This window comes from Aquarana catesbeiana, linkage group LG06, assembly GCF_042186555.1.
Source record: "Aquarana catesbeiana isolate 2022-GZ linkage group LG06, ASM4218655v1, whole genome shotgun sequence".
Lineage (NCBI taxonomy): Eukaryota > Metazoa > Chordata > Amphibia > Anura > Ranidae > Aquarana > Aquarana catesbeiana.
Window position 1 is genome coordinate 413,029,309 of NC_133329.1, and position 25,042 is coordinate 413,054,350.

General features: G+C 46.0%; 2 protein-coding genes across 3 annotated transcripts in view; both read left to right on the top strand.

Moving 5' to 3' along the window:
• LOC141147296 (protein mono-ADP-ribosyltransferase PARP14-like) overlaps nt 1–25,042 on the top strand; it is a 421,364-nt gene that overhangs the window by 231,122 nt on the left and 165,200 nt on the right. The gene's annotated exons all lie outside the window — the stretch shown is intronic.
• Nucleotides 1–25,042, top strand: part of LOC141147298 (protein mono-ADP-ribosyltransferase PARP14-like) — a 242,929-nt gene that overhangs the window by 52,792 nt on the left and 165,095 nt on the right. For both annotated transcript variants that reach the window (XM_073634506.1, XM_073634507.1), the window contains exons 7-10: nt 3,584–3,820; nt 10,559–10,780; nt 11,094–11,154; nt 12,048–12,164. In XM_073634506.1, coding sequence (XP_073490607.1) covers nt 3,584–3,820; nt 10,559–10,780; nt 11,094–11,154; nt 12,048–12,164 — 637 coding nt within the window. The remainder of the gene's footprint in view (nt 1–3,583; nt 3,821–10,558; nt 10,781–11,093; nt 11,155–12,047; nt 12,165–25,042) is intronic.

A 25,042-nucleotide genomic window follows, 5' to 3' on the forward strand; every position in this document is an offset into this window, starting at 1 on the left:
GCTGGGGGGAGGGGAGGGTGTGATCATTTTCCAGCATGTCCCTTTATCTCCCCAGTGGCAGCATTCCGTATAGGTGATGGTGGATATGACCTCAGGGGGGCATGATATACATATGAATACAGCCTCTATTTACATATGAATGCCGTCACTATTTACACATCAATGCTGGTATTTACATATAAACACAGGGTCTGCAGGTGAGTCATCTGTACATAGCAGAACAGAGCTGGACAGCATTAGTAACAGAACTTCACACTGAAATATCAGGACACAGCACTGGACTAAAACCTCAAGGGACAAGGGGAATATAAACTAGGATAGTTGGCAAGAATGGGGCAGCTGCTTTGGGCCCCACAATAATGACAGGGCCCAGGGCAGCTGCCCCTCCTGCCCTGCCTTTAAGATGGCCCTGCTTCAGCCGCTCGCCTGGGCTGTCCCGTCCCATCAGCTTCAATCGGGTTTCGGCTATGGTAACCCGCAAGCGACGACATGACATCACTTACAGTTTACTCAGGAACCAACGGCGCCACTTTTCAAAAATCCAAAGTATTCAAAAATGCGTTTTGAATGCTTTCACGTGCAGAGGAGGGATTTAGTGTCATATAGACCCCCGATCCCTCCATGAAGAGGACCTGTCACTGCCTATTACTGTCACAAGGGAGGTTTACATTCTTTGTGACAGCAATAAAAGTGATTAAAAAAATAAAGGGAAAGTGTAAAATAAATAAGATTTTTTTTTTTTTTTAAAGCACCCAATACCCTCCATGCTCGCGCGCAGAAGCAAACAAGAGGGTTAAGTCAGTGCTGGAAAATAATGGCGGCCACACAAAATATTGACACTTTGGGCCCAATTTGGACATTTCCCCTTAGGGGTGTACTGACTTTTGTTGCCAGCGGTTTAGACATTAATGGCTGTGTGTTGAGTTATTTTGAGGGGACAGCAAATTTACACTGTTATACAAGCTGTACACTCACTACTTTACATTGTAGCAAAGTGTCATTTCTTCAGTGTTGTCACATGAAAAGATAGAAGAAAACATTTACAAACATGTGACTGAGTGGTTAAACACTTGACCTCCAGAAGATTTACCCCCCTTCATGACCAGGCCATTTTTTGCGATACGGCACTGCGTTACTTTAACTAACATTGCGCAGTCGTGCGACGTGGTACCCAAACAAAATTGACGTCCTTTTTTCCCTACAAATAGAGCTTTCTTTCGGTGGTATTTGATCACCTCTGCAGTTTTAATCTTTTTGCGCTACAAACAAAAAAAGACAGACAATTTAAAAAAAAATATTTATTTTTTTTACTGCTATAAAATATATCCAATTAAAAAAAAATCTAATTTCTTCATCAATTTAGGCCAATATGTATTCTGCTACATGTTTTTGATAAAAAAAAAATCCCAATAAGTGGGACTGCAATATTGTGACAGGAAATCTGACACTAATTGACGCTTTGTGGGAACCAGTGACACTAATACAGAGATCAGTGCTAAAAATACAGTAAGTGACCGCGACATTGTGTCAATCTCGCCGTTGTTATCGGCGAGATTTGACACCTGCGAGCCCCGTCGCTGGAGCCAGTGTGTTTTTTCCTTTCCCGATGAGCGACACGCATTGCTGACAGGTGTCTGGTATGAATCATGAGGGGGAACGACGCACCAAATTTTAAATAAAAAAACGGCATGGGTTCCCCTCCAGAAGCATACCAGGCCCTTCGGTCTTCGAAAAAACGGCGTGGGGTCCCCCCAAAAATCCATACCAGACCCTTATCTGAGCACGCAGCCCGGCCGGCCAGGAAAGGGGGTGGGGACGAGCGCCCCCCCCTCCTGAACCGTACCAGGCCGCATGCCCTCAACATGGGGAGTGGGCGCTTTGGGGAAGGGGGGCGCCCTACGGCCCCCCCACCCCAAAGCACCTCGTCCCCATGTTGATGAGGACAAGGGCCTCTTCCCGACAACCCTGGGCGTTGGTTGTCGGGATCTGCGAGCGGGGGGCTTATCGGAATCCGGGAGCCCCCTTTAATAAGGGGGCCCCCAGATCCCGGCCCCTCACCCTATGTGAATGAGTATTGGGGAACATCGTCCCAGGGCATAATGGGACTGTGGTGTCATAAGGAGGCGGGGTCATTGGGTGACATCACCCGATGACCACGCCCCATGCCTATATAAGTCGGCGCGCACCTTGCACACAGCATTATAGCAGGAGAGAGCGTTGGGTCAACATCAGAAGAAGAGAAGAGGGAACAAGACGGCGGAGAAGACCGGGCCACTGCAAGCAAAAGAGCGGCAAAAGAGCAGAAGATAGCGGAGGAGCCCGGCAGAAGAACCGAAGAGCGGGAGAAGAACCGGACAGCGTTGACAAGAGGCTGGAGACCGGGAGAAGAACTGGACAACGGGAGAAGAGGCCGGAGAGTGGGAGAAGTCGGAAGAAGACCCCCGAAGTCAGAAGAAGACCCCCGGAGCTGCCTAATAAATTACTTTAATTACCTGTGTAGTGTGTTTTTTTATTGACACTTTTTCCCCCAGGTGAATGGGTAGGGGTACAATGTACCCCATACTCATTCACATAGGGTGGGGGGCTGGGATCTGGGGGCCCCCTTATTAAAGGGGGCTCCCAGATTCCGATAAGCCCCCCCGCCCGCAGACCCCGACAACCAATGGCCAGGGTTGTCGGGGAGAGGCCATTGTCCTCATCAACATGGGGACAAGGTGCTTTGAGGTGAGGGGGGCCGCAGGGCGCCCCCCTCCCCCAAAGCACCCACCCCCCTATGTTGGGGGCATGCGGCCTGGTACGGTTCAGGAGGGGGGGCACTCGCTCGTTCCCACCCCCTTTCCTGACCGGTCGGGCTGCGTGCTCGGATAAGGGTCTGGTATGGATTTTGGGGGGACCCCCACGCCATTTTTTCGAAGGGCCTGGAGGGGAACCCATGCCGTTTTTTTTATTTAAAATTTGGCGCGGCGTTCCCCCTCATGATTCATACCAGACACCTGTCAGCAATGCGTGTCGCTCATCGGGAAAGGAAAAAACACACTTTTCCTTTCCCGATGAGTGAGCCAGCGCGAGATGCACAGTACCCTGTCGCCGAGAACCAGTGCGATGGGATCGCGCTGGAAACACAATCTCGTGGTCAGGTACTGTATGCACTGTCACTGTACTGATGACACTGGCTGGGAAGGGGTTAAACATCAGGGGCGATCAAAGGGTTAACTGTGTGCATGACCAGTGTTTGTGTACGGTGGGGGAGGTGCTTTTACTAGGGAAAGAGATGGACTTTATTCTCTGCTTTGCAGAGACACAGGATCCATGCCTTCTACCTCTGTGCTGGAGAATTAGCGGGTGCCAGTGGACATCGAGTCCACAGTACCCGCAGAGCAGCACCCGCTGTATATAAATCACAGCGGGAGCAGGCCGCCGGCGACGTGCATCGCGCCCCCTACTAGGTACATGATCCGGTGCAGCACTGCCATCTTGCCACCATATATGTAAGTTATACGTTCAGCAAATGGTTAAAGGGACAAGAGTGATCTGAGCGATCAGTACAATAATGATTGTATTTTTCTTTTTTTACTTTCTGTAGACTAACGTGGTTGTGAACAGTGTGGGGAAGGAGCTCGATCTTAGTTCTGGAGCCGTCTCCAAGGCTCTGTTTGGGAAGGCTGGGAACAACCTCCAGAATCTCCTGAATAACCAGAAAAAGGGGAAGGAGGTGAAGGAAGGCTCCGTATTTGTTACCGATGGCTGTAACCTGGCCTGTGACACAGTCATTCATGTTGTGGTTCCACAGTGGGATGGTGCCAATGGTTCCGCTGAGAAGGTAAGAATACGAACATGCCTGTGAAGGTTCTCCTTTATCTAGGTGATGGTGTATCTAGTAGCAGTTACTTGTTTTGTAATGTTGAAGTCATTTTACAACTTATCCAAGTCACTGTTTTTAAAACAGGGGAGGTCTACAACTCTCACACCTTCTATCCTCTTCTTGGACAATCAACATCTACACATTCCATGGTGGTTGGATGAAGGTGACTGTGCTACCTGTGTTGGGGTATCTTCTCAACGCAGGTGATACAAGTGTAGCACCCTCTAGTGTGTTAATAGGTTAGTGCATGTAAATTTATTGCATGACTCATGGTAAGTGTGAGTCTGGAGTCTGGGTCAGGATTTACTACAGGTCAGGCTGGATGACTCACATAGGCAGGTCTCTGGTGTCGTCCCCCCCCCCCCCCCCGATTCTGGAAGTCTGGAGAGACTTCTAGAAGCTAGAGGGCGGAGAAAAGGAGAGTTGATCTGCATACCTGGCGGGGTGGCTGAGCCAGTCCTTAAAAATAGATGAGTCATGCCAGCAGGGTAGTCGGGTGGAAGATGAAGTGCTGAGGAGTCTGTCGGTGGCTCTGCCTTAGGCTGGAGCTTGGGCTGGCTTGGAAAGATCCTGAGAGCAGTGTGGTTTGAAAGGAATCTTGCCTAAGGAGCAGCAGGGAGCAAGGAGTACAGAGTGAGTACATCAGCACACTCAGGGATACACAAGGGGAGAGACTGCCACATATAGCAAGCCCTTCTGGAGGACAGCATTGTGCTTAATCTTTTCTGCCCTGGGAGAACTTTGGAGCATCCGGGTGGGCTGGTAGTCCTGCAGGCAGTAGAACTGGGCTTTGGTTGTATGATCTTCATGAATACTTTTCCACCAAAGGCTGATGCCATAATAGTTTTTACATTCTGGCTACCGCCTTTCTTCAGAATTGGCAGGACGATGGCTTTCTTCCATGCTGATGGAACTTGTTCCATGCCCCAGATGAGTATCAGGAGAATGTGAAGCTGTTGCAGCAGGATGCCTTTCCCAGTTTTGAAAATATCAGCAGTGACTTGGTCCACTCTGGGCACCTTTTGAAGTTCAAAGATTTTATCACACTCTTCACCTCATCAACTGTTTGCTCGCTGTTGAAGAATGGATCCTCTGGCAGGTCAGCGTGAAGTGGCTCTGGTGGTGGTCCTTGGGGCAGTCATGGTTCTATAGCTGTTGTAAAGATTTTTTCCACCATTGACTTGGTTTTACCGCTGAGATTCCATTGGCTCTAATACAGAGTCTAATTTTTTTCCCAAAAGAATACTTCTTCCAGGTTGACTGCCACACTATTCCAGCAGGCTTCTCGCTCCGCCTTCATCTTCTGTCCGACCTCTTTGTTTAGTTGGTGGTAATACTTGAAGTCAACATGTTTTATTCATTTACGTTTATCCACCAGATAAGGGAACTTGTATGTATGTGTCACTGGCGCAAAACCTATCCTATCAGTCAATATAGTGATAACTATAGCTGCTGCATCCAAAAAATTTTTTTTCCAAAGGAAAAATAAAAGTGCTATGTGTGTGGATGCGCTGCTCCCATCTATATCCTCTTCCCAATATTTGTGTGCCCTATCTGTTAAGCGTGATTATATTTTATATGCAACATCCACCTATAAAAATACATCACATTAAAACCATATACAAATTATATAAATCATATATAAGTCCAGTGGTAAATATCACATAGTAATAAAGTCCCCTCATATGTGCTTGCAAATCTTCCGTTAAATTGCCATGATTGGCGTGCTCTTGTGTTTGTTCAATTTAAAGTGACTTAGTGCTCCACCACCACCTGTGAGATTGGCCACTCACCAGATGTTTCTTTAAAACTGCACCTTTGGTTCATTCATTGGGATAACCACTCCACTCAAAGGGGACTTCTCCAGTGGCTATGTTTAGACCTTAGTGTTCCTCATATAAAATGGATTGAAAACGATCATCGCATATTACCATTTAAAACCTTTTATTATATAAAATACAAAAACCATGCACTCACATTTCCAAGTGCCATCGGGCCGGCACAGAGCTTTTCCAGCAGTTAGGGACGGATAAAATCCTGAACAAAAAGGAAGGAAGATACCTGCTGACAGAGGCCCCAAGAATACCAGTGATATACCAAGTCCCAAAGATCCATAAAAGTAAAACCAAGCCACCAGGAAGGCCCATAATCAGTGGCATTGAGTCGGTATACTCCAGGTTGGGAGAGTACTTAGATGTATTCCTCCAACCTATAGCAGGAGAGGGAAAGTCATTTCTCAAAGACAGTAAAGATGTTATCAATAATTTAAAAAATTTACAGGTAGACAACTCCACACTACTGGTGACTCTAGATGTGGAGTCGTTGTACACCAACATAAAACAAACAGATGCCCTGGCAGCAGTAGCATGGGGAATGAAAAACCTATCGAATCTAAAATTAAAACAAAGGAGGTTCATCTTGGAGGGACTAAGAATGGCTATGGGGAATAATTTTTTCTGGCACAACCACAAATACTATAGACAAATTAAAGGAGTAGGGATGGGAAACAAGTATGCACCGAGTGTGGCCAACATCTTCCTGAGTAAATGGGAGGAGGAGGACATTTACGGAAGATGCTGGCCACATTTGCTGCTATACAAACGCTATATTGACGATATCCTGATAATATGGAAGGGAAGCCATGAACAGTTTGACCAGTTCATCCAGCATATCGGTAGTAACCAGTATGATATAAAATTCACTGCCACAGTACATCAACAAAAAATTAACTACTTGGATTTGGAAATATACAAGAATAAAAATAGGCTCGGGACTAGAACACACTTCAAAGAAACAGATCGGAATTGATATATACCAATGGGGAGCTGTCATCACCCCCAGTGGAAAATATCCATTCCAAAGAGCCAATTTATCAGGATCAGACGGAATTGTGACCAATTGGAGGACTATTTCCGACAGACGGACATCCTGATAGATAGGTTTATAGAAAAGGGCTATAAAAGAAATGTACTGGAGGACACGCGCAAAAAAGTGGCTAATATGGACAGAGAAGTAATTCTCAGTAATAAAATAAGGAAGAATAATCTGGATAATAATATACCATTTATCACGGGTTTTAACACACAATACAAGGAATTAGAAAATATTATAAGGAAGAACTGGTCCATCATTAGTAATGACCCACAACTAAGTAAGGTACTACCCCGAAAACCAACATTCGTATACAGAAAAGCAAGAAGGATCAGGGATAAAATAGTAAAAAATGTGCCAGATCCCCCCAAAAGCCTGTCAACTTTTTTCAACCAGAAGGGATTCTTTAGGTGTGGAAAGTGTAAAGCATGTAAGTCCACTAATAAGAGAGATAGGAAAGTAACAAGCTTTATGTCAAACACCAACAAGCAAACATATAAAATAGACAAGTTGATAACATGTAGTAGTACACATGTCACCTACGTGCTGGAGTGCGATTGTGGACTACAGTACGTGGGCAGAACAACTAGAGCCTTGTCAGTAAGAATAGGCGAACATGTCAGAAATATCAAAAAAGGATTCAAACATCACAGTGTATCAAAACACTTTAGGGACATACATGGTAGAAATCCTCAACATTAAAAGTTTTATGGAATAGATAGAATAGAACGTAAATGGAGGAATACCAATATGAAAAGGGAGGTTTCAAAGAACGAAACCCACTGGATATTCAAAATGGACACCATGAGGCCACAGGGGTTGAACGTGGAACTCGACATCAACTGTTTTTTGGAAGATTATTAAAATTTATTTTAATTTGTATTTGTGTTTTTTATTTTTATTTTTACTTTCAATTTCACCTTTATTTTTATTTCTATTTTTATTTTAATTTTACTTCTATTTTTATTTTTATTATTTTTATTTTTATTTTCAATTTATCTTTATTCCTATGTCTAATTTTTTGTTTTAATTTTATTTTTATTTTTATTTTGATTTTTATTTTCATTTTTTATATTTATTTTTATTTTCGTTACAATTTTTTTTTTTTTTTATTTTCATTATTTTTATTTATTTTTTATTCCTATTTTTTTCATATTATATTTTTTATTTTATTTTATTTATTTATTTTTTTATTATTTTTTTATTTTTATTTTATTTTATTTTATTTTTATATTTTTTTATTTTTATATTTTTTTATTTTATTTTATTTTTATTTTATTTTCATTTTGATTTATTTTTATTTTTATTCTCAGTTTTATTTTTTGCACTTATAGTTTAGTTTATCTTCAATTCATCTTTTATAATAGTACTTCTATAATTTTTTTGAAAATTTTTTTGGAAGTAGTAAGAAAGGTTTTCCATATTACAAATTGTGCGGCAATTGGCCGCGAAATAAAAATATAAATATATATAAGATGTTTATAATGCCAACAGATCTAAAGGCCAATAACTTACTAATATGTGAAAGCCTCTCCAGCAGATACAGATGGGTCAGTTTTAAAATTATTCATACTATTTTAGTACATTAGTGGGCAAATTGGAACAAGAATGAATGATAGTAGAGCGGGGAAAAACGGCATGCGTATCGGACAACTACAGAATGGGCTAACTGCCCATATTCAAAATGGCGTTAAGAGGGAGGAAATCCCAATAGAACAGACGTTAAGGGAAGACCCACACCTAAGATGGCGGCATAGCCATTTCCGCCCATGCTCAATATAAATAGAACGGGAACCAATCGAACGGCAGCTTCCTGATGACGCATATTGGAATGCGAAACGCGTAGAGGCTGCTGGGAGTTTTTTGCACCCACGTGACCGGGAACGAGCGTGGTTAGAGAGGACGCGCACGGACACGAGGGGTGGAACGCAAGCGGCAAACGGAGATTGCACAGCACAAACTAGGCGAACCGGGCTGCAGCGCCCACCCGTCCCTAACTGCTGGAAAAGCTCTGTGCCGGCCCGATGGCACTTGGAAATGTGAGTGCATGGTTTTTGTATTTTATATAATAAAAGGTTTTAAATGGTAATATGCGATGATCGTTTTCAATCCATTTTATATGAGGAACACTAAGGTCTAAACATAGCCACTGGAGAAGTCCCCTTTGAGTGGAGTGGTTATCCCAATGAATGAACCAAAGGTGCAGTTTTAAAGAAACATCTGGTGAGTGGCCAATCTCACAGGTGGTGGTGGAGCACTAAGTCACTTTAAATTGAACAAACACAAGAGCACGCCAATCATGGCAATTTAACGGAAGATTTGCAAGCACATATGAGGGGACTTTATTACTATGTGATATTTACCACTGGACTTATATATGATTTATATAATTTGTATATGGTTTTAATGTGATGTATTTTTATAGGTGGATGTTGCATATAAAATATAATCGCGCTTAACAGATAGGGCACACAAATATTGGGAAGAGGATATAGATGGGAGCAGCGCATCCACACACATAGCAGATAAGGGAACTTGTCTGAAATCCATGACTGTGTCAGATGGAGGATAGGTGGACACAGAAGGGCAGCACATTCCAGGATGGACTCTGATATCTGTGTTTCTTCTGCAACATCATACTATGGTTAGAGAGTTAGAGTACAAATTTGTTGGATAGGGCAATTTGGAATTCTTGTCTGAGAGCTGGGTCCCTCAGACATGTCCGGTTCCATTTGGCTGGTGAGGATGTTTTGAGCATTGCCTGTTGTAATCACAGCTGTACCTTAGTTTGGATGAAGCAGTGGTCACAGTCAGAACCTCGCATTGCATATGCATTTTTGTTACAAGAAGAATCGGAGCTGATCCAGATGTAATCCAGGTTGGCCAGATCTTCACCAGATGAGTTACACCACATGTCAAACACAAGGCCCGTGGGCCAAATCTGGTCTGCCAGGCATTGTCATGTGGCCCTCGCATGCAGTTTTGCTGCCGGAACGTGGTGAAACTCCATTCCATCACCTCCGGCTCATGCCCTCCACTCCCCACTGTCACGTACACAGATTTGCTCTCCAGAGAGAGCAATCCCCCTGCAAGACTAGACAGAGCTGCCTACTCAGGGAGTTACTAGAGCCGGGCCAGGTAGGAGAGAGTTGAGATGCAAGGAAACTTTGGGGGGTTGGAGTTGGGGTTGCACACTGTGTATAGCGTACCCCTAAACCCTGCACTCTGTACACAATGCACCCATGAACCCATAGTTGGGAAAACTGATGACATTGTTAGAGATTTTAGCTCAGCGCACAGGTTACAATGAGTTATTCTGTACTTGCTGAAAATTTTCTTAGACTGACAACAGAATATGAACGCAGCCACCACATACCATGTTTTTCGTTCCATAAGACGCACTTTTTTTCCCCCCCAAAAAACGGGGGGAAATGCCTGTGCATCCTATGGAGCGAATACTGACCAGGACCGCCCCCCCGCCTCCACCATTTTAGATCACCGAGCGGCTGTCTCCCGCGAGCGATCCTGTCATCCTGAGCCTTTGCTGTCACAGACAGAAGACAGAGCAGGCCGAATGGAGTGCGGCCACGGCGCCAGCTCGGGCTGCTCTGCCGGATGTGATGATGTCCCCGCCAGGCACAGGTAAGGCTGCATTGTATGACACTGGTAAATATTTTAGTACACCATTTTGTTCAGAATATTTTTTTCTTGTTTTCCTCCTTTAAAAACTAGGTGCGTCTTATGGTCAGGTGCGTCGTATGGAGCGAAAAATACAGTATATTTGATAGGTGTATCAATGTTAATAAATATTATTATTTTTAACAGACTTTACGTGACATTATAAAGAAGTGTCTAAGTGAGACAGAGGAGAGAAAGAAGGTCTCCATAACCTTCCCAGCGATCGGAACTGGGGCCCTCGCCTTTCCCGGATCTACTGTTGCTGCTTTAAAGTTTGAAGAAATTCTCAACTTTAGCAGCAAAAATAACCCGGTCCATCTGAAGGAGGTGAACATCATGCTGCACCCCAAAGACTCCGAAACCATAAAGGTAACGAAACCGAGATATGCCACCTGACCCTGACCACTGCCATACAATCCTGTACACCAGGGGTCTCAAACTGGCGGCCCTTCAGCTGTTGTGGAACTACAAGCTCCATAAAGCATTGCAAGGCTGAGAGTTACAAGCATGACTCCCACAGGCAGAGGCATTATGGGACTTGTAGTTTTGCAACAGCTGGAGGGCCACCAGTTTGAGACCCTTACCGTACACAGATGTGATAAACCTTCCCATCTGTTATATTCCCTGAGATCCCTGTGATCAGCAAATATTATATTATATCTGTTTTATTCCCTGTGATCAGGCATTCTCAACTGAACTTGATAAAAAGACCGGGAGCCACAAAGAAGTCGAAAAAACCTCAGGTGAGTGACTTCCAGGTATAATGGGGTGGTGTTTGTGCCTATGTAGTATAGCGTGTTCTCTCTCCTTCCCTGTAGTCCGGTGCTTCCCTGTGGTGTGCGGTATCTTCTATGTAGTGTGCGCTCTCTTGTGTGATGTTTACATAGGACATACTGTATATACATCACCAGCTATGCTTCAGCCATTTAGGGCCCCAATAACAGAAGGTAATCCCTATCTGCCCTCATCCGTCCTCCACCACCCGTCCTCTATCACTGGTCCTCCATTACCCGTCCTTCATCCCCCATCCACCATCCTTCATCATCACCTATCCTCTATCTCCCATCCTCCATCTCTTGTCCTCCATCACCCATCCTCCATCACCCGTCCTCCACCACCCGTCCTCCACCACCCGTCCTCCATCCCCCATCCACCATCCTTCATCATCACCTATCCTCCATCCCCCAACCTCCATCACCCGTCCTCCATCACCCGTCCTCCATCACCCGTCCTCCATCACCCGTCCTCCATCACCCGTCCTCCATCACCCGTCCTCCATTACCTGTCCTCCACCACCCTTCATCATCACCTATCCTTCATCACCCATTGTCTATCCTCCATCGCCCATTTTCCATCTCCCATCCTCCATCTCCCATCTTCTATCTCCCATTCTCCATCACCTGTCCTCTATCACCCATTGTCTATCCTCAATCGCCCATTTTCCATCACCAATCCTCAATCACCCATCCTCCATCCATCCTCCACCTCCCATCCTCCATCACCCATCCTTCATCTTCCATCCTCCATCACCTGTCCTCTATCACCCATCTTTTATCACCATGGACTACGGACTGTAGATTATTTGTGTCTGATCCGTAGAACGGTTTTCTGATAACGGTCACTGTGTCTCTAACAGTCAGGAGTTTAGCGCAGGGAACGCACGAGATGAAGATCGGGGCGCTCACATTTCAGGTGAAGAAAGGAGACGTAACCATGGAAACGGCCGACGTGATTGTCAGTTTATCCACATCAGGTAAAGAAGTAACAAATATTAAATGTCATTTATGCCATAATCCTGGCTCAGCATTTGTCTACATACTGTATACAGAGATATCTCCAGGTAGGTGAGACGAACGTTCTATGCCCCCGGGTGCAGGCGGACTCCATACAGTTCCACAGTCACCGCACTGCAGACGTTTCTTGATCAGATCACCGATTTCTTTAGACCTTTTTCACAAGGCCGTTTAGACGCATTGCACACGGCTGGAATGAGAGGGTCATGTGAATAGCGTCAGCCGCTCAGTCTCTAATGACAGGCAGACAGCAGCTGCCACTATTCGCATACACCTGTCATTCCAGCCGCCAGGATCTGCTGAGTCTTGGCGATAGAATCCAGTGGATGTGGCTAAACGGCGGTGTGACGGAGACCTTCGTGTCATTGCAGCATATTCAGTCAAAGCTTATGGCTCCATATCAGGTGAACAGGCTGCCTCAATAAATACTACTGGGTAGTGCAAATCACACATCCCACTTTTTACAATTTGGCACTGCGTCACTTTAACTGACAATTGCGCGGTCGTGCGACGTTGTACCCAAATGAAATTTGTGTCCTTTTTTTCCCACAAATGGAGCTTTCTTTTGGTGGCATTTGATGACCTCTGCAGTTTTTATTTTTTGCACTATAAACAAAAAAAAGAGCGACAAAAGAGCGCAAAAGTTGTAGCGTCTACAAACTATGGGAGAGATTTATGGCATTTTTATTATTAATTCTTTTTACTAGTAATGGCGGCGATCTGCAATTTTTAGCGTTACTGCGACGGACAGATCGGACACTTTTCATACTATTTTGGGACCAGTGACATTTATACAGCGATCAGAGCTATAAATAGCCACTGACTACTGTATAAATGTCACTGGCAGGGAAGGAGTTAACACTCAAGGGGGCGTTCAAGGGGTTAACTGTGTTCCCTAAGTGTGATCTAACTGTGGGGGAAATGTGGCTGACTAGAGGAGGAGACAGATCATTGTTCTTACTTACTTCTTACTTAGTAGGAACACACGTTCTGTCTCCTCTCCCCTGACAGAACCGGGATTTGTGTGTTTACACACACAGATCCCGGTTCACGCTCAGTCACGAGCGATCGCAGGTGCAAGGAGGTCATTGCACACGCATCGGCTCCGGGGACGCGCTGCGGGTGCACGGACGCATGTGCGTGCCTGCTAGAGCGTCTTAAAGAGCCGACGTACAGCTTCGGCGGCTCGCTCAGGGGAGGCATCCTGCCGTAGTATAACTGCGGCGGCTGGTCGGAAAGGAGTTAAAGTATAACTAAAGGCAAAACCTTTTTTCTTTCTTTAGTTTTGGATAGAGCTGGGAGGGATTGGCTCCCCTGTCAATTTTTTTTGTTGTCTGTGCCCCCATCCTCTCTGTTTGTCCTGTTTACCAAAATCATTGAAAGTAAAAGAAAATCCCAAATGTTAGGTTGTCCCCCGAAAAGTAATAGTGGGGAAATCTTCCAATGGGGACACTAGTTCTGGTGACCTGGAGGTCCCCAAAGGCATAGCTCCCAACTGTCCCTGATTTGGAGCAGTGTCCCTCTGTCCCTCTTTCCCCCTCATTTGTCCCTCATTTTGGTCTGATCTATATGGTTATATAAAATGCACTTTTTATCTATCAAAAAGTGTTTCCCAGCGCTAAACCTTTCATCTGAATTCTAAATTGCTGCATGTGTAAATTCCAAAAGCCAAAATAAAGGAATAGTAGTGGTAAAAATCACTTGTTGGTTTAACCAATCTTGTTTTTTTTTGTACAATTCTCCTTTAAGGGGGCATGTCAGGGGGTGTGTGCCTCATTCCCAAATCAAAAAAATGGGAGGTGTGCCAAAAGGGATTCCCTTTATTTGCAGAGATTTCCTCTCACTTTCTGTTTTGGCTTTGGAACAGTGAAGGTAAATTTCCCCAATGGAGCACAGATGGCAAAAAATAAACCAAAAGGGGTTATAACCCTCTCTTACTCTATCCAAAATTTTAATCACCCATCCTCCATCTATCCTCCACCTCCCATCCTCCATCACCCATCCTTCATCTTCCATCCTCCATCACCCATCCTTCATCTTCCATCCTCCATCACCTGTCCTCTATCACCCATCTTTTATCACCATGGACTACGGACTGTAGATTATTTGTGTCTGATCCGTAGAACGGTTTTCTGATAACGGTCACTGTGTCTCTAACAGTCAGGAGTTCAGCGCAGGGAACGATATAATATGTGGAAGAATACATTTCGACCTAAACTGAGGAAAAAAATTTGTTTTTTTTATATCTTTTTTTAGGATATTTAAAATAGCAAAAAGTAAAAAAATATTGCTTTTTTTTCAAAATTGTCGCTCTTTTTTTGTTTATAGCGCAAAAAATAAAAACCGCAGAGGTGATAAAATACCACCAAAAGAAATCTCTATTTGTGGGAAAAAAGGACGTCAATTTTGTGTGGTTACAGTGTCGCACGGCCGCGCAATCGTCAGTTAAAGTGACGCAGTGCCGAATCGCAAAAAGTGCTCTGGTCAGGAAGGGGGTAAGATCTTCCGGGGGGTAAGGCGGTTAAAGCCCCCCCCCCCCCCCCCAAGGGGGCTCCTAAAAAAAAAAAAAAGAAAGAAAGAAAAATGTAAAAAATAAAATTGTAAATTAAATAAATAAATAAATTCAATGGTAAAAAAAAAAATAAATTAACAATAATAAAAAAACTACTGACACCAGTGGCGGAACTACCAGGGTTGCACTTTGGACCGGGTGTTCTTGGGGGGGGGGGTGGGGGGGAGGACCCGGCCAGTGGTCAGGGGGGCCCTTTATGGTTTCTTGCACGGAAGGTTCTAGTTACGCCTCTGGCAGGCACCATAAAATGGGAGGTCAGTTAGGTGCAGCTTCAGGAACCCCAAGACACCCCTATAGGAAGCCTAGGGTTCCACTGAAAACCTGGTGGAGAATGGCTATGCTAGGACACTCCCAGTAGTTACTGTTTACTTCCACCAACACAGGAGTTTTTATTCAACATGCCGGAAAGCAGCATAACCCCACCCAGGGCCACTCCTCTCTAGCCGGGGTTATGCTGCTTGCTGACTATGTAGAATAAACGGACATACCAGTGATGATATCAGAGTGTGACCTTTTTTTTGGAAGGGGTACAGGCTCCTGGAATGGGTGCCCAGTGTCTGCAGTAAGGGGAATGGACAGCTCTGGTTGACAGTGGTTTTCTCTGAGATCCCTCTCTGCTGTGTATCCCGAGCTTCGCTACCCTTCCTGGGCACCCAGGAACAGCCAAGGCAGTGTGTCCACAGGGAAACTGAAGGGCGATTGGCGATTGGTGAGCATCCAGTGACTGATCATCTTTGCACTGAATAAAGCCAGACGCAACAAGGTTCTTGTTACTTTTGGTGTCAGAGCTCTCCTTACCTGGCTGCTGTTCCCAGGAAAAACGCTGATCAAGCACAATCTACGCTTGATCAGCTTCACTGGGGTCCAGAGGTGACATTTGGGATCTATTAGCCAATCCTTAAAGGGGTTGCAAAGGTTCTATTATTTTTATTCTTTTAAAAACAAACACGTCATGCTTACCTCCGCTGTGCAGTTGGTTTTACACAGAGTGGCCCCAACCCTCCTTTTCTGGGGTCCCTCAGCGGCACACCTGGCTCCTCCTCTTCCGGGGAAGCGCTCTGATGGGACACTCAGGCGGGCACGCTCCCGTGTCCTGCTGCTGCGTCTGTTGACACAGACAGCAGGACTCGGCTCATTGGATTTGATTGACACCAGTGGGAGCCAATGGCTGTGCTGCTATCAATCTATCCAATCAGGACATGAGACAGCGTCCGCAGCTGGTGTGCTCGTTCCCGTCGTGGCTCAGGTAAGTATAAGGGGGGGGCTCAGGGGGGCTGCTGCAGCACAGGAGGTTTTTTTTCACCTTAATGCATAGAATGCAAACCATGAGGGTGTACAACCCCTTTAAAGAGAACTTGTCACGTATGCACTTACCCCAGAGGGACATGCTGTTTCTTGGGTTGCCTGTCTGCCTGGCTCCCTCAGTAAGGGTTGGGGGCAGAAGGCAGTGACTGTGAGGGACCATAGCCGTCCAACAGCAAGGTACATGGGGCGGGTATACAGTGTATATAGTGTAAAAAGTATTCATACCCCTTGAAATTTTCCACATTTTGTCATGTTACAACCAAGAATGTAAAACGGAAAATTTATTATCAGATACTTACCGTAATTTTCCTTTCCTGATGGACTCCATGGCAGCCTACGTGTGGGTTAACCCCACCTCCTCTCCAATACTATAGGACCCCCTACCCATAAATTTGAACTCACCGCTAGGGACTGCGTTCCGTAGCTAGCCAACTCCTTGACCAAATGGGTGGGGACTCCGTCTGCGATGGAGTCCATCAGGAAAGGAATATTACGATAAGTATCGGATGATAAATTTTCCGTTTTCCTGACAGACTCCATGGCAGCCTACGTGTGGGAAATAACTAGCCAGACCACACGGTGGGTATGCTGAACAAAAAAATATTTAATTTGCCCCGTCAACTGATAGGATTCTTAAACCAAAATTCACAGAAGATAGAGAAGCAGCTTCTTTACAGTAATGCGACTTAAAAGGTATTAATTGAGGCCCAAGAGGCCGCTTTGCAGATGACAATGGGGGCCACGTACCGGGCTGCTGCCCATGATGCCGCCATACCCCTAATGGAGTGTACCGTCACCGCCTCCTGAGGAGCCAAGCCCTTAGCTCTATAAGCCTGCTGAATGGACTGGACGATCCAGGCCGCAATCGTTCTGGTTGAAGCTTCGTTCCCTCTGTTACTGCCAGAGTACAGAATGAACAGGTATTCAGAACGTCTAAAGGAGGCAGTAGCTCGCAAGTATTCATTCAGTATTTCACCAATATGTAGAGAATGAACCAGGGTAGACCCTGGAGACCTGAATGTAGGCAGGACAATTTCTTGGTTCTCATGGAACACTGAAGAGACTTTCAGATTTGAGCCGAGCATAGGGATGAGGACCACCCGGTCCGGGAAAAAGGTCAGGAATGGCTCTTCATGACCCAAGGAACCGATCTCAGAGACCCTCTTGGCCGAAGTGATAGCGACCAAGAAAGCGACTTTTGCAGAGAGGTCTTTGATTGAAATCAGGGTAGACCCCGTGATACTGAGTCCAGACAATGAGTCAAGAACGAGAGGAAGATCCCATTTGGGGAATCTTGGCCTCCTTTGGGGCCTGAGTCTTGATGCCCCATGAAAGAACTGCCGGATTAGTGGGTGAACAGCCCATGATGTTCCAGAGAAGGCCGATAAAGCTAAGACTTGGACCCTATGAGAGCTGATGGATAGAGACAGATCTAGGCCAGATTGAAGAAAACTGAAGATATCTTGGATCTCTGGATCCCTAAATGATCTGCCGTAGAGAATGAAAATTCAACAAACTTGGCCCATATTCTCTTATATATCTTATACATGCTCGCCTTCCTTGAGCTCATGAGGGTAGAAATCACTCTTGAAGTGCACCCGAGAGATTCAGCCTCTTCCTCTCAAGACCCAGACCATCAGTTTCAGTAATGCCGGACACGGGTGCAGGACTGCCCCTTGAGAAAGAAGGTCCGGCCTGAGCGGGAGAGGCACCGGATCCCGAAAGCTGAGCTGGGTCAGGAGGGGAAACCACGGCCTGTTCGGCCAGTAGAGCGCAATCACCACCACCTCGACCGATTCTGCTTGAAGTCTCTGTAAGAACTTGAGGATGATCGGGAGTGGGGGAAAGGCCTATGCCCTGTTAAAATTCCACTGATCTGTCAAGGCATCTATCCCAAAGGCCTGGCTGCAACGGACTTGAGTATAGTACTTCTTGACCTTGAAGTTGCAGGGGGATGCAAATAGGTCCACTTCGGGATCGACTCCCAGAGACAGGATCCACTTGAACGTCTGCACATGAAAAGACCACTCGTTGTCCAGCTGTGTGCAGGACAGGAAGTCCGCCTGGACATTCTGGGCTCCGGGGATGAAGACTGCCGAAATATTGGTCAGGTTTTTCTGGGCCCAAGACATAATGGGTTCGACCTCTTGGAGAAGGATGGTGCTCCAAGTACCCCCTTGTCTTCTCACATAAGAGACCGCTGTGGTGTTGTCCATCTTTAGAACTACTAACTCCCCTTTCAGGAGATGAGAGAAGGCTTAAAGGGCACACAGGCCACCCAAAGTAGAAGGACGTTTGAGCCCGGATTGTGAAGACGAGCATCCCACTTGCCTTGTGCAAGTTCTGACCTGCAGAGAGCTCCCCACCCAGCACCGCTGGCGTCTGTTGTGACCGTGACCCATTTGGCGGGAGCGGTGGAGTGGCAGGCGAGCAAATTTTTGCGCTGGGGCCACCAGAAGAGGCTGTTCCTCATTGCTGCTGTTATACGAATGGACTGATTCACGTCCCTCGAATTCCATTGCCGAAGGAACTCTGTCTGAAAAGGGTGTTGTAACGATATCAAGTACGGGACATGACAAGCTGTAGCTAGCTGCCATCTTGTGTGGAAGTAGCCATGACAGTTTTGCTAACCATGTAACCTCACAGAGAACTCTGAACTCCGTCTTCCCCACCTTAGGAATTCAAAGCTTTTTAAGTTCAACAGAAAAGGTTATCTCAACAGAGAAAACAGAGCAGGCTAAGTCAGTAGGAAAACATTTGTTGTAAGGGCAGTGTTCAGGCCTGTCGTAAAACTGTCACCCTCCCCACTCAGAGCCCTAACAGACCTCGGTCGTAAAGTCTTCTGAATACACCTCATAAGAATAAGTATGAAATTTCAGCATGTTTCATAACTTCTGACTTAGTAATAGCACAGACATAATCTGGATATATTTAGCTTCCTCAGATAATATGGAACGTTTCAAGTCCAGACACCCCTATGTCAGGTCATATGGGAAACCCCTGGGACCACTTATTCCTCCAAAGCAGGCTATACGTTATAGATATGGCATGTTTAGACTTGTTTTGAAGGAAATCTCAAGTTGAATAATAATATGGATATTTGGAGTCTGTAAACCCTATAGATGCAGATATATGAACATGTATTACAAAATGTACCTGGGACGTGGTCATGAGTGTAGACACCTCCCAGCAACCAACCCCTACACCAGCTGACCAGATGATTGGTTACTGGTCGCTGTCAACACCCCTTCTGATTTGACAGAAAAGAGGAGATGCCAAGACAATGGTCAGTTCTCCTTTTACCATCCAAGAAGTAACATCTGCCAAGTCGAGAACCGATTACCTAGCTCATCGATCGAACTCTGATCAACCCTCGGACATTAATTGCAAGTATTCTCTCTTCCCAATTCTACCTTATTGCTTTGTGGCTGTATATTGTCTTTATTTTTTGAAACATCTTTTTTTTCTGTAAATATTTTATTTGCATCAACTTTGACCTTTTCATAATAAACCCTTATGTTGAAAAGTGTTAACCTTGTCTCTAAAGCTCCTAATGCAAGCTATAAACGAACCTGCCTCTTGAAGGGCGCTACTGTTGTAGAGTAAGACTCTGAGCAGATCTGTCTGTAGTGGCAGTGTGTGTGTCAGACGCTTATTCTAAAATTATAATTGGTATTGCAAAATTACGAGTCTCCCCCGGCTCGGTCTTTTAAACGGGGGTGGTGGCAGTTAAAGGGTTAATTGTGTAATTAGCCCAGTGACAATCACACTCAGGCTGCTCGCACCTAGATTGTGGTCCCGCAAGCTGGAAAATCTTTGTGCTGGGCGCAGCTGAGAGTGGCATTGTTACGTAAGTGACAGCGTGGTGTGAGGTTGGCGGGTCCTTTGTCGCGAGTTAGCGAGGAGGGCAGGGATCTGACACCCGCGTTCGTCACAGGTGTAACCTCCACAGAGACCACTTGACCATGGGGGTCGTGGAGACCATTGTGCCGATTATCCTTATGCAGTGTGTGGCCCTCAGGTGAGGAGTTCAAAGCCCAAGAGATTCTCTCTCAGATAACTGGAATTTTCGCCACAGGAAGATAGATGGTGCCTTCCACTGTGTTGAACTGGGCACCCAAATAGATCAGGCGCTGGACTGGTACTAGATGGTTTTCTCCAGGTTTAGGAGCCACCCGAAGTCGATCAGTGTGGAGATAACCTGCTCCTTGTGGATCAACAATTGCTCCTTGTTCTGGGACAGCAGCAGAAGGTCGTCGAGGTAATGGTACAAGCGTATCCCTCTTGTTCTGATGAGAGCCACCATGACTGTCAGCCAAAAGGGAGGCAGGAAAACTGCAGATGTTCTTGCCCTACTTGAAACCGAAGGTATTTGCGGAATTCCTCTGCCACAGGCACATGGAAGTAAGCATCTTTTAGGTCGATTCAGATCAGCCATTCGCCTGGCTGCACAGCTTGTTGGATGGTAGATAGGGCTTCTATTTTGAACCTTTCGTACTTTATGAATCTGTTGAGGTAAGTTAGGTCTATCACTGAACGCCATGAACCATTTTTCTTCTGAACTAAAAAGAGAGGAGAGTACACCCCCTGGAGCTTTTCGTCCTTTGGGACCGGCACCACCGCTCCCTGTGTTCTCAGCGAATCCACATAGGAAAGTAGCACTTGCTTTTTTTCTTCTGATCGTGGAATCAGGGTGGAAATAAATCTGGGGGGGGAATACTGATGAAGGACCATGTGTGGCCTGAGGATACCGTCTTGATGGTCCAGTAATCCGAGATTGAGGCCACCCAGACATGCCAGAAAAGAAGCAAACAAGCCCCCACCCGACCCGCCTGGGTGGGCCCAATCTCAAAATTACTTAGCCGGCACACGTCCACTGTATGCCTGGCTCTTAGCGGATTTCAGAGAAGGAGCTTGACCTCTGCTCCAATTCCTTCTGAAGTCCCGTCCGGGCCTGTAAGAGCGTGCTTCCCTTGAATGCTCGGTACTGCGTCTTCTAAATTGAGGTTTCTTCTGACCAGACGCCTATCCTAAGGCAGGCAGCCCGACTTCCCGCCGGTGGCCTGGGCTATATCGCTGTCCAGCCTGTTACCAAATAGCGAGGAGCCTTCAAAGGGGAGCCTACACCAGGCTTGTTTAGACGCTGGATCGGCAGCCCAAGGCCGTAACCACAGGGCCCGCTTAGCTGTGACCGAGGACAGCATTGTCCGGGTCAGCAGACGGATAAGTTCGACAGAAGCCTCCCCCAGGAAGGCCGCTGCCAGCTTCAGTTCCTGGACTGCCGAGCCTGTTGCTAACTCTTCTGAAACCCCTATGAGTACAGAGTCCACATTCTCTGTCTAGGATTCCATAGCCTTGGACATAGCCGCTAGGGCCAGGTTGGGTTAGCAAGCCATACCGGCTTGCATTCTCCTGAGGTCTTGGTCTATCCTTTTCTCAAGACTGTCTTTAAAGGACACTGCATCCTCCAGAGGAAGAGTGACGTGTTTTGCTAGACGCATTAATTCTGCATCTACCAGGGGAGCATTTTACAGATACTTCACTTCCTCTGCCGTGAAGGGATATAATCTGGAGGTTTTGCGTGACATAGAAGCTTTCTTGTCTACTTTGCTCAATTCCTTGTCAATTACATCCTTCAATTTTGAAAGGAGCGGAAAGTTAGAATGTTCTTTCCCCAAGTGTTTAAAGAACGTCCTTTGTTTAGCTGGTGGAGTAGAAGGATCTTCCCACTTCAGGTCCTCTTTGACCGCTTTGACTTGTGGAGAAACAAAAGCAAAGTCGAAACCCCCCAGCAAACTCATCTCCTTCTCACTCGCTGTCCGAAGATCCGGGAGAAGCATCATAGGCCTGGGATGGGAGCCAGATAGTGTGGTGGACTGGCTCCACGTGTGGGTTGTACCCCATTCTTTTAGGGACTGTTGGACCACACGCTTGACAAGAGACTCCATCTGTTGGTTTTCTGTCTCTTTTTCTCCAACCGCCTGGGCCAAACATGGGTCACATAGTGACTTGCCCTCCGGGACTCGTGTCCCACATCCCCAGCAGGCTCTGCGATCAGAGCGGCTGTCATGGCGGTGGGTGCGGTGACTGGAGGAGGAATGGGAACATCTCCTCTGATTGGAGGAGGAATGGGAACATCTCTTCTGCTGTTGGGTCCTAGACGGAGAATCACGTCGGGACCTGGATGATGAGTGATGATGTTGCAGCCTGGCAAGGTCTGTCGTCCTGAACCATGATGTGGCGGTCTGATCTGGAAGGGCTGAAGAGCATAAGAGCATAACAAACAAAAAGGGGGGGGGGGTGAACGAGATCTGCTGTTACACACATTCTCAACCAACAGAAAATAATCTCAGCCCCACCCCCTCATCTGCACATACCTTGTGCGAGAGGGCTGGCCACACAGAGGCGGTGACCTGTCCTTGATTCCTGGACGGAAGGTCAAAAGCAAAGAATTACACGGGATTGCGGCAATATGCATTTGTATCACAGAACATGCTACGGAGCTAATAAAAAAAGAAAAGCACCATGGTAACCAAAGGAATAAATAAAGACTAAAAATGTGTGTATTTTAGATATATATATTTTTCCTTTTTTTATAAAAAAAAAAACATTTTCTATTCATTGCGACCCCACACAGGGGCTTACCTCGTCCCGTGCTGGCTGGGCTATGGGAAGGCTGGCGCTCACTATCTGTAGGTATCCCCACAAGGCAGAGGCTGACAGCTCTTTGAAGTCCCTATCCGGATGATGTCACACCGCCCCTCGTGCCTGCGCAGTACAGGGCCCTCGGACGGCGCCTGTGCGACTGCCGGGTGCCCTGCCGCTCTTCGCATGCGCAAGCCAAGCCTCGATGGCATGGAGGCCTCGCGCATGCGCAGACCATCGCGGCAGCCGCAACCCGGAAGTGCTGTGGCGTCCTGGACCGCAGAAGCGCTCCAGACGCCATGAAGACTTTGTAATACAACAATAAAAAACAAAAAGACCATTACTAGTGAAGGGAAAAAAAGCCTTGGGACAAAACACAAACATAAACAGCTGCCATGGAGAAAGAAGGCAGAAAAAAAGAACCGCAGACCTTGCCAGCCGTACTTGATAGGCGTCCATTCCAGGCATATAGAGGCAGCCTCCCCTCCACCACTGGGGCATCTTGCGTCTGAAGACAGCCACTCGCCCGCCCATAGCTGGGCACCGCACAGAAGATATGCCGTAATCCGGAAAATAAAATCTGAATAGACGCCATTCAAGAACAAACAAAATATAGGTCCGTTGGAGGAGGACAAAAAAAAGGAACGCAGTCCCTAGCGGTGAGTTCAAATTTATGGGTATGGGGTCCTATAGTATTGGAGAGGAGGCGGGGTTAACCCACAGGTAGGCTGCCATGGAGTCTGTCAGGAAATGTATTTTATTGGGATTTTATGTGATAGACCAACATAAAGTGGCATATAATTCTGAAGTGGAAGGAAAATGATAAATGATACAAATAAATATGTGAAAAGTGTGGGGGGCATTTGTATTCAGCCCCCTTTACACTGATACCCCTAACTAAAATCTAGTGGAACCAATTGCCTTCAGAAGACACCTAATTAGTAAATAGAGTCCACCTGTGTGTCATTTAATCTCAGTATAAATACAGCTGTTCTCTGAGGCCCTCAGAGGTTTGTTAGAGAACCTTAGTGAACAAACAGCATCATGAAGGCCAAGGAACAGACCAGACAGGTCAGGGATAAAGTTGTGGAGAAGTATAAAGCAGGGTTAGGTTTAAAAAAATCTCCCAAGCTTTGAACATCTCACGGAGCTCTGTTCAATCCATCATCGGAAAATGGAAAGAGTATGGCACAACTGCAAACCTACCAAGACATGGCCGTCCACCTAAACTGACCGGCCGGGCAAGGAGAGCATTCATCAGAGAAGAGCCAAGAGGTCCATGGTAACTCTGGAGGAGCTGCAGAGATCCACAGCTCAGGTGGGAGAATCTGTCCACAGGACAACTATTAGTCGTGTTCTCCACAAATCTGCCCTTTATGGAAGAGTGACAAGAAGAAAGACATTGGTGAAAGAAAGTCATAAGAAGTCCTGTTTGTAGTTTGTGAGAAGCCATGTGGAGGACACAGCAAACATGTGGAAGAAGGTGATCTGGTCAGATGAGACCAAAATTCAACTTTATGGCCTAAAAGTAAAACACTATGTGTGGGGAAAACTAACACTGCACATCACCCTGAACACACCATCCCCACCGTGAAACATGGTGGTGGCAGCATCATGTGGTGGGGATGCTTTTCTTCAGCAGGGACAGGGAAGCTGGTCAGAGTTGATGGGAAGATGGATGGAGACAAATACAGGACAATCTTAGAAGAAAACCTGTTAGAGTCTGCAAAAGACTTGAGACTGGGGCGGAGGTTCACCTTCCAGCAGGACAATGACCCGAAACATCCAGCCAGAGCTACAATGGAATGGTTTAGATCAAAGCATATTCATGTGTTAGAATGGCCCAGTCACAGTCCAGACCTAAATCACATTGAGAATCTGTGGCAAGACTTGAAAATTGCTGTTCACAGACGCTCTCCATCCAATCTGACAGAGCTTGAGATATTTTACAAAGAAGAATGGGCAGAAATGTCCTCTCTAGATGTGCAAAGCTGGTAGAGACATCCCCAAAAAGACTTGCGGCTGTAATTGCAGAGAAAGGGGGTTCTACAAAGTGTTGACTCCGGGGGGCGCCATACAAATGCCCCCCCCCACACACACTTTTCACATATTTATTTGTATCATTTATCATTTTCCTTCCACTTCACAATTATGTGACACTTTGTGTTGGTCTATCACATAAAATCCCAATAAAATTTATTTACGTTTTTGGTTGTAACATGAGACAAAATGTGGGAAATTTCAAGGGGTATGAATACTTTAAGGCACTGTATGTGAGGATTTACAACCACTTTAAGCTTTGATGGTAAAACCTGA